This window comes from Anopheles coustani, chromosome 2, assembly GCF_943734705.1.
Source record: "Anopheles coustani chromosome 2, idAnoCousDA_361_x.2, whole genome shotgun sequence".
In the NCBI taxonomy this organism is placed as follows: domain Eukaryota; kingdom Metazoa; phylum Arthropoda; class Insecta; order Diptera; family Culicidae; genus Anopheles; species Anopheles coustani.
The window spans coordinates 42803374-42812183 of record NC_071289.1 but is presented as its reverse complement, the minus strand read 5'-3'; the positions used below and the strand labels follow the sequence as shown (position 1 = coordinate 42812183).

Genomic DNA, 8810 nt, shown 5'->3' with positions numbered 1-8810 from the left:
TCTCTAGAACTTGAATAAATTCTCATTTCATATTTTATCTGGCTGAAATAAGTATACGTATATAATAAGTATAAGGCGTCAAAACCAAGAGCAAAATTTCAAAATAACCAATAAAGAAAGCCCTGGAATATTGTTTTTCTTGGCAACACTGTTTGGCACGTGCTGATGGCATAATGTTTTTGTTTACATGCCGGCTTTTTACATAATAAGACTGTCAGTTCAAAATGCTACGAACCACGAATAGGTGTCCGCTCGTATTACGGCGATTTCGACATAGTAAATCTCACTGGGTAATTATAAAAGTGCTACCAAACTGATTTACACCATTCAAGGGCTTACCCTGGTTATGTTCACTTTCCATCCTGCAGTCTGAAAAACAAAAGAAACAGTTTCCCAAAGATCGAGCGCTTGCCAACTTTGACGACTTCTACGGTTCCGTGTTCGGCGCCCGATGGAAAAGTGTCCGAATCGCCCTTCAGTGTGAGCACAAATACGTGGCGCTTGTAAACCAATTCGGTGATACGGAGAAAACTATCGAACTACTCCAGTCGGATGGGGCGATCAATCTGCGTGATATCTACCTAGCTCGAAAGGATGCTTTGGCAAACGAAAACCAGCAACTGTTTACCGGAGGAAAGGTTTTCAAAATGGGTGACACCGTCGAAGCTTTCCGAGCGTCTCAACAGCAATCGGAAGCAGACACAATTTACCGAGCGGATCCCGGTTCGGCTCCGGACACTCTGGCATCGTCAAGCAACTCCTCGTCGGCGTCGCCGGTGGACGAAACGGAACAAGCTGTAGATTACAAAAAATCACTTGACAAAACACTTAAAGATGATTCTGAGATTGACTACCAGCGGCTGGTTGATCCGGCCGTAGGTACCGCGGCACTTCACGAGTTCGTTCCTGCGACCAAACTGAAAGGGATGGAAGATTATGTATTCGAATCCGAACACTACAAGTATTACAGCAACAGCACTGATTTTCCGCTCAACATAGAGATGGAAGATTCGTTCCGTATCCCCGAGACGCTACACCTTTATACCTACGAGCGGGCAAATGTATCCACATTTCGCAGCCCTCGGAAGTGTACCACGGGTGTGCTGTCGCATTTTCTCTTTGATGGAGCCTCCTGTTTACCTCCGCTGGCACTCGATGTCCAACCAGGTGACAGAGTGCTGGACGCTTGTGCTGCGCCAGGTGGAAAATCGTTATTGCTCCTTCAAACCCTTCTTCCCGGTACGATGGTTATGAACGATCTGCAGGAAAGCCGCTGCAATCGTATCCGCCGACTGATGCGCCAATATCTGTACGATTTCGACGATAAGGGGAAACAAAAGCGCTGCTTTATCACGCAGACGGACGCGCGCAATCTTCAGGAGTACTCCATGTACGATAGAGTGCTGGTCGACGTCCCATGCACGAACGATCGTCACTCGCTGATGGAGAACGATAACAACATTTTTAAGCCATCCCGAGTGAAGGAAAGGCTACGCCTGCCGGAGCTACAGGCAGCGATTTTGAGCAACTGTTTAAAGCTTTTGCGTCCAGGTGGCACGCTCGTTTACTCCACGTGTAGTTTAAGTCCGGTGCAGAACGATGGAGTTGTCCACATGGCACTGAGCAATGTGTTCAACGATATTGGGCTAACGGTAACAATCAAGTAAGATGATCATCTTAATTTCAAAAACATGTGATAACCCAATCATGTACCCCGTTTTTTCCGCAGGGACCTCAGCTTAATGGTGCAACCACTAGCCGATATCTTCAAATTTGCCAACCCGGCTACGTTAAAGTATGGGCAGCTTGTGTTACCGTTTTTACCGGCCAACTTCGGACCGATGTATATTTGCAAAATGGTTCGGAACGAGTAATAAAACCGGCACGTTAGTATGAAATACATGTTATTTGAGGGATAAAGAAAAACAAACGATATCACCATGGATTAGGTTTTCATTTTCTTCTTCTTCGGTTTAGCTGCTATCGGAGCGGGAGCCTTGAAGACAGTGCTGAAATAACAAAACGATAGGCATTAGGCTGAAGCTAAGGTGAGCAACGATTTTTTTTTCTCATAGCTTACTGGCAGGTGGTGCAAATTGGACTGAATTTGCAGAAAATCGAAAGACAAACCGAACACACGTAACCAATGTCGATGAGTTCTCGGTGGCAGAAACATGCGGCACGGTAGTCCACCTTAACCGGTGGCGGTAGTACTAGTTTGCAACGCATTTGAGGATCTGGAAGAAATACCCACTAAAAACATGTGTTTCCGGTTAGTTGAATATGATTAAAACCAGTTGAACGTTTTGTCATACCAAAAGATACTGTAAAAACCCATCCAATTGCTCCAGCCGGAGGTACTGCCCGCCGGTAATATCGCATCCTTGCTGCAGCAAGCTGAGAGCTTTATCCAGGGCGCATACGTCTATGACCACGCCTTGCTTTTGTGCAGTGAAAAACACGTTCATGTAGGTCATGTACTGCGACGCACACTCGTTACTTCCAGTAACGACCAGCACACGGGAGTTGATCTTGGCACCGGGGGCTTTGTTACGGTTTATCTACAAACATTATAGAACATAACTTTGTGGTTACCGTAAGTTAAGGATTCTTACGATTCATACCCTTGCAATGTAGCACAGCGCCATCGACATGCTTCCGGCGAGCAGAGACTCCGTAGGCGTCGTTAGCCGCGGTGCATTATTGATCAGATTGGCCAACTTCTGCTTGATAGTTTTCTCCACCAATGTAAACACTTCGTACTGTCCATCAACCTGCCGGATGTCCAAAGGTTTTCCGGGTGTAGGGTAAAGGAATTCCCTGCAGTTTAACGTGAAAGAAGGATGAGCAAAAGCTAGAAGACACGTTGGAAGGTGGTGAAAACTTACGTCGCGTGATGATGGCAGGCCAAGACGGCCAACTTATTTTGAGCCTTCTGCATCAGATGGGCATTTGCAAAGGCCACGATCGAGTCGAGACATTGTGTGAGATTGTGCGGCTTCTGGCGAATTATTCGCTGGGACGGGTTGGTGTCCAGCACAATGACCAGCAGGCTGGCGTCTTTATTCTCTGTAAAAACGGAGGAAAACGTGTGAATGGAAGATGGACAGAAAACATAAGCCCGAACCACTTACCATCCATTTTGCGACTGTACAGTTTGTTTGGTAAACCAGTGCGGTTAGAGATGCAACGAGTTTGAGAACCTAGCATAGGTTCAGCTAGTTCCTAACAATGGAATCGGTAGGTTCGCTCAGTTCCAAGCAATGGTGGAACCATTTGGATTTGTGCATTTAAAAAAACTGCTAATCAAAATCCAAATTCTACTTTGGACTTTTAAGAGGCGAAAGAAGCTACACGGTCCAAAGCCTGTATGAGCCATATATACTACTACTTAATTACTAGTCAAATCGTAACATTTCTTTCTCAATAGCGCATATTTTATTGCATTTGCATTTTATCTGTGGTTTTAGATTCTGTATCAAACAACTATCATCATGTTTCGTATTACAACAGCTACAGAATGCCACGCTATACGTGTACGTCGTTTACAAAATAACACTCCTTTTCTTTATTCCATTCGAACATTTATTTAAAATAAAAACATTTTATCACATACATACTGCTATCTGGGAAATAGGGGACATTTAAAAAGGGATGCTGGTACGAAGTTAAAAATGGAAGAAAATATATTTAACCCGGCTGACTAACCCCATGTTTATGTAGAACCTTACAAAATGAAACCCCCTCGAGGGATGACTTCCTATTAGACAAAAAACGTGCGCAAACGCCACTTCGTCAAACGCCACATGAAGCTTAGCCTGGCATGGGTTCTAATTCTATTCCGTTGCTAGTTGTATCGTCTTCGAGAACTTAGTTTGAACAGATGGCCATCCCACTCCAACCGGAATTGGAGGTCAATTTTGGCACCGCGAGAAACTCTTGTGGTTTTTGATCATCTTCAAATGACACCTAAAAAGCAGAGAAGAAGCGATTTTGAGACTATTTTACACGACGCTTTCCAAGGGCAAAACCACTTACCCAAGTGTTTTGCAAGAGTTCACGATGATGATGCGCGTTGGCGCAGATTTCCGTCAGATCGGAATTGAAGTCGATCAGCAAGCTTCGGGGTTCGCCGGTGTTGCTGGCTTCCTCTTCCCCACCGCTAGCGCTCGACGATGACCCCGTGGATCCTGCCGTCTTCTGGGCCAACTCGCCACTTCCGCCGCCCAGCTCGCGCTCCATACGCTGCTCGAGGTCTTTCCGCTTGCGCTCGGCGTGGAACTGCTTGTTCTGCCAGATCTGGAACGCGCGCTCGAAGCTTCGGGCTACAGTCAGCGTGACCGTCTGGGCCATCTTGCGCTTCTGACACAGGAACGCGTGGCACACGAGTGGCCCCTCGAGGTTGATCTCTTCCGCCGTGCGCCGGAAGCACATCTCCTTCACCTCCGCCTCGGAGCCGAGCGTGCAGCCCACGAAAGCGAACACGTGATCGTGGTTGGCGTCGGCGGAACAGTACGAGATCTGGTAGATGGACACTTGCAGCAACGTTTCGCCCGTCGTGGTGTCGACCATTTCGATCCCTTTCGGTGAAATTGCCAGCGAAACGCGTTGAAGTTTTTTGTTACCTTTTGATGACAGAAAGAAAAAAGCTCCATGAGTGGGTTCTCTCTTGGCCTAAGATCATCCTTTACCTTTAGCTGCCGTGATAATGGCCTTCACCGCCTCAGCCGTGGCATTTTCCGACCTCGGCGTTTGCACAGGGGTGTTGCCCAGGTACTTCACGCTGTAGTTGATGGCCTCGTTCGAACCATCTTCCAGTTCGTCGTGGTTCTCGGAGAAATCCCGGATGCTGTTGGCCAGAGCGAGCTCCTCGCACAATTCTATAAAGGACAATGCAATAGATACACATTCAGAAAGAGCTCAAAGAATATTTTATTTATATTCGTCCTTTTAAATTTTATAACAATCTTGCTTAAAGTTATAAAATTATCTTGCCCTCTATACCAAGCCATCAATCTCTTTTACTCTAAGTGCAATTATGCTCTCAGTTAGCAAAAATCCTCTCGTTTCACTTGCATCATTACGCATAGGTGTTTATGCTAAATAAATTGCAAATAGCATATTTTCTGTGCCCTACCTGCCCGATGTAGATCACCGGCCATAATTTGTATATTAAACAGACAGGTCGTGCGTTTGAACAGGTCATGCAAATCACGTCCGGTTGCAATTTTTTTTTTGCCTATCATTTTCACTGCATCACGGCACCTCCAGTTCAGGTTCAGTAGGCTCGTGTTCTGATATCACGAGCAATTGCTGTCTGATTGACAGGTTTGCATGGGCTGACGGAAAATGAAAACACAAAGAAAATCGATAAGCGGACAAATTTAAATGCCCATAGCACCTCAAACTTGGCACCGATGTGAAAGGATAGGGAAAGCTAGTCGGGATCATAATGAGCCTTTTCCTTCAAGTCATTTTTCCCGCTCGGTTGCCTTGGAGTCCGGCTAATCGGTGACGGATGTCGCATTTGCACTCTTCGTTGCGTAATTTGTGGTCGGTGGCTAGTTGGCGAGAGCATAATTATGCTACCTTAGCCGGGTAAGATCGATTTATCAAGTTGGAGAGGTTCTTTCTCACTTAACATCTTCTCCATACTAAGCAACATTGTTGCAGGTGATGAAGATGCAGCCTGATGCACTACAAGTTTTCAGTGTTTATATCTTTGTTGCACAGCCTTTTCTGTTCTGTTAAGTATAAGTTTCTGTTAAGTTCTGTTAAGTATAACAAGTAAATTGAATAATGATATAACTTGCAAAATAAAAATAATTTCAAGATTTTTGTAAAAAAATATTATTTCCACCTTTAAAACCATGTCGTTGAACAGAGATAAATTGTCTATCGTTTGAGCTTTTTTCGCTTCAATGGTTTGGTCCGTTGATAGGATTTCTCATTTTGAAAACATACTATTGCTTTTTAAAACACGCTGAGCGTTGTTCGAATATTTATTTGCTCCATCGGATTGTGAATTGCCCTTGTGAAGGCCCTTCTAGAAGCTTACAGATTTTATTTGTGAGCAATTTATTGCTTGATAGAGTAGAGGAAAACTGAAACGTGATTTCATTTCAAAATTTTAAATTTATTAAAAGTAATTTAGCTAGTGATCATTGTTGAATACAATAAAGTTGTTTCTATGCACAACAACTTTGAAACAAATTCTTGTTTCCAATATATAAATGGCCAAAGAGAACATAACCGAACATATCATCAAATACTTTTTAAAGCTCCACAATAATCCAAAAATCCGATACTCTTTCACAAAAATATTTTATATGTATATTTTATAACAAACTGCAATAAAAATAAGTTTAATGTAGCTGAAGTTATGTATGTGTCTGAGTTAGCTGTATATTTTTAAATAAAAAAGTATAGTTTTAAGATACAATTAAATCAGGAATCCGAAAGCGCGGGCCGAATACCTTAAACGATGTTTTAATGTTTTCAAAGTAGTACCATTTTGAATAGAGTGGCAAAAGATAATATATTTGAAATTTTATCGTTACACTTTTTAAAACATTTTCATACTTATTTTTGCTCAATTTTGATTTGTTTTTAAGGTATAAAAAGAACACCTCGTTCAACAATTCTAAGCTTCATGTTTCATCTTCATGGGAAGAAATGGGCTGGTTGAAATCAGTTGGCGGGCTGAATTTGACCCACGGGCCGGACTTTGTCGACCCCTGACTTAAATGTTAATTTTTGAACAGTTGTTTGAATTGTGTAGCGAACATTATACACTTTTGTTTTTTCGTTCAATTTTCAAATTTGAGCAAAGTAAGTTGTTTGTTTTACGACAACATTTAACGATTTTAATTGGCGTTTGTCTTTTTGCAATGTGTGTTTTTCCGAAGATTACATTTGAGATTAGAGAATTATTGATAGAATTGATAAAACATCATAAAATTCACAAAACATCATAAATTTAAATTTCAACATATCACGTACAAAAGGTCATCAGCGACAGGTATTGGCACATTGATGCGCCCACAATCGAACGATGGGCGGGATGAGATGAATGGCGGCACGGAGCTCCATCTGGAGCGGCGAGATTATTTAATCACCGTTGCGCTCCGGGAGCCTATGACCCGAACGGTAATCGGGACGGCTCTCGAACACTTCCCTGACAACACGGTCTGCAATCGGCGCAGGTCATTGTGCAACGGATGGACGCCCCAAAAGTGCATCGGAGGCGCCTGATGCTTCCCTATCCATAGCTTTTTGGTTGTTTTTTTTTTTTGACGGTACACGTCGCTGACCTTCGCTGGTGGATTGCGGTCCACCGGTTCCGGCAGCAATTGGAGGTCCAATTTGATGGTGGATAATTCATCTATAAATTTTCTCTCTCGCTGAAGGATATCGCTTCTCTAATGCATCACGTGATGAGTATGAGTGATGGCCGGCGGCAGTCGGTGCACCAACAGTTCAAACCAACAAGCGAACGAAAACTTCAGCCGTCTTAGTTCGAGATCTCGGATGCGATCCCCGTCGTTGTTGGTGGCTTTTTGTTCGGCCGCCTTTAACGCAATTAAATTACGATCGATTACGTCGATCAAATGATCGAACGCGCGTGTGTGAGGTGATGTTTTCGCTTTTCGTGGAAATCTTTATATCGCAGTCATCGCGCACATAATCGCTTTACGAAGCCCCGAAATCCATTCCGATCGTTCCGCCATGCGGTTACGTTCGCGAGAAAAGCGCCGCACACCTGCGCTGCGGATGAGGGTGGTGGTAATGCAATCGCATTTCTCCTCCCAAAACAACGGAGTCGATCGATCGAGACGATCGCAATATGATGTATCACTATCGGCATTTGCGTGCTCCATGCGACACTTACGCGCCAGGTATTTGCAAAAGACAAAGCTGCCCAAAAAAAAAACAACCAAATGGATTTATGTGACCGAAAAAACCATTTTAAAAATTATGCATCTCAAGGCGCCCGAAACAAATGATGGTTGCTTAAAATCCCACCCTTCAAAAAACAAACGAATGGTCGTCCATAGCCTTGTTAATGCATTTATTACATTTATCGGCAATTTGGCTGCGCGATCTACTTTGTTTTAAGTTGTGAATCGCGAATCACCGGAGCTAATGTTTAACAGCCCAAAGAACATTGAAAATCCTTGTTTCACAATTCTGCCTACGATTACCAAAGCAAAAAACAACAAGAATCCAGTTTACGAAAGAGAATGGTTATATACGTGCATGGTTACCAAATAGTGAACCATTCCAGCGTTTCGAAACTCCGTTGCCACTCGTTAGGTGCCACGGTTTGAGTGGTCTTTTATTAGATATAATTTTCCAACCCGAAGAGAATGTGCGGGGATTTTCTTAAGTGTTTCATTTTTCTATCGTATTTCGATTAAACCTAATTGATTGATTAATTTAAAAAAGTGGGGTTTTCACTTCACCTCCTAGTTTTGCAATTCGTTTAATCGATCGAGAAATAATTAGTTTTTGCTCAACACTGTACCGCATAGAAACCAACCAGCAACGATTGGCCAGAGCGACCACAATACTTACTCTTGTGCTTGGAGCTATTTTTCCAGATGCTCTTGAAAAAGGCCATGATCGACGATCGGTTTGTGCGCTGTGTGACGGCTGTGAAGGACGAAGGAGACACGAGACACACAAGAAAAAGAACACACTTCGGCTGGAAATGGCATGCAATGAAAAATCACCCATAAAATTAACGTCTATCGATTATTCACTCGTTCAAACGCGTGCCGCGAAGATGATCGATTCAACGCGCTTTT

At 43.4% G+C, this 8810-nt stretch overlaps 3 protein-coding genes across 3 annotated transcripts; 1 reads left to right on the top strand and 2 right to left on the bottom strand.

The window, feature by feature from the left end:
* The first annotated feature begins 218 nt into the window (after window positions 1-218).
* On the top strand, window positions 219-2105 carry LOC131266298 (5-methylcytosine rRNA methyltransferase NSUN4). Its single transcript, XM_058268753.1, has 4 exons — window positions 219-290; window positions 369-1663; window positions 1730-1886; window positions 1978-2105. The coding sequence occupies exons 1-3, from the start codon at window positions 225-227 to the stop codon at window positions 1872-1874; spliced, it is 1506 nt and encodes a 501-aa protein (XP_058124736.1). The 5' UTR covers window positions 219-224; the 3' UTR covers window positions 1875-1886; window positions 1978-2105.
* LOC131266300 (general transcription factor IIH subunit 3) lies at window positions 1880-3141 on the bottom strand. Its single transcript, XM_058268756.1, has 6 exons — window positions 3135-3141; window positions 2889-3069; window positions 2625-2820; window positions 2316-2561; window positions 2081-2253; window positions 1880-2009 (listed from the first exon to the last, which is right to left on the bottom strand). Exons 1-6 carry the CDS (start codon window positions 3139-3141, stop codon window positions 1946-1948), a joined length of 867 nt encoding a protein of 288 aa, XP_058124739.1. The 3' UTR covers window positions 1880-1945.
* A 428-nt stretch (window positions 3142-3569) lies between these two features.
* On the bottom strand, window positions 3570-8629 carry LOC131266299 (low density lipoprotein receptor adapter protein 1-A-like). The gene is made up of 4 exons (XM_058268754.1): window positions 8578-8629; window positions 4692-4880; window positions 4039-4625; window positions 3570-3969 (listed from the first exon to the last, which is right to left on the bottom strand). Exons 1-4 carry the CDS (start codon window positions 8621-8623, stop codon window positions 3871-3873), a joined length of 921 nt encoding a protein of 306 aa, XP_058124737.1. The 5' UTR covers window positions 8624-8629; the 3' UTR covers window positions 3570-3870.
* Window positions 8630-8810: the final 181 nt, after the last annotated feature.

What these genes read in the sequence shown, in the direction of transcription:
- LOC131266298 (XM_058268753.1), top strand. Translation starts at nt 225, where the DNA reads ATGCTACGAACCACGAATAGGTGTCCGCTCGTATTACGGCGATTTCGA. An exon ending in GACATAGTAAATCTCACTGG is followed by an intron (nt 291 to 368) that starts GTAATTATAAAA and finishes TCCATCCTGCAG; the next exon opens with TCTGAAAAACAAAAGAAACA. An exon ending in GGGCTAACGGTAACAATCAA is followed by an intron (nt 1,664 to 1,729) that starts GTAAGATGATCA and finishes TTTTTTCCGCAG; the next exon opens with GGACCTCAGCTTAATGGTGC.
- LOC131266300 (XM_058268756.1), bottom strand. An exon ending in CGCTGTGCTACATTGCAAGG is followed by an intron (nt 2,562 to 2,624) that starts GTATGAATCGTA and finishes TAATGTTTGTAG; the next exon opens with ATAAACCGTAACAAAGCCCC. An exon ending in GGTTTTTACAGTATCTTTTG is followed by an intron (nt 2,254 to 2,315) that starts GTATGACAAAAC and finishes ACATGTTTTTAG; the next exon opens with TGGGTATTTCTTCCAGATCC.
- LOC131266299 (XM_058268754.1), bottom strand. Translation starts at nt 8,623, where the DNA reads ATGGCCTTTTTCAAGAGCATCTGGAAAAATAGCTCCAAGCACAAGA. An exon ending in AAATAGCTCCAAGCACAAGA is followed by an intron (nt 4,881 to 8,577) that starts GTAAGTATTGTG and finishes TGTCCTTTATAG; the next exon opens with AATTGTGCGAGGAGCTCGCT. An exon ending in CATTATCACGGCAGCTAAAG is followed by an intron (nt 4,626 to 4,691) that starts GTAAAGGATGAT and finishes TGTCATCAAAAG; the next exon opens with GTAACAAAAAACTTCAACGC.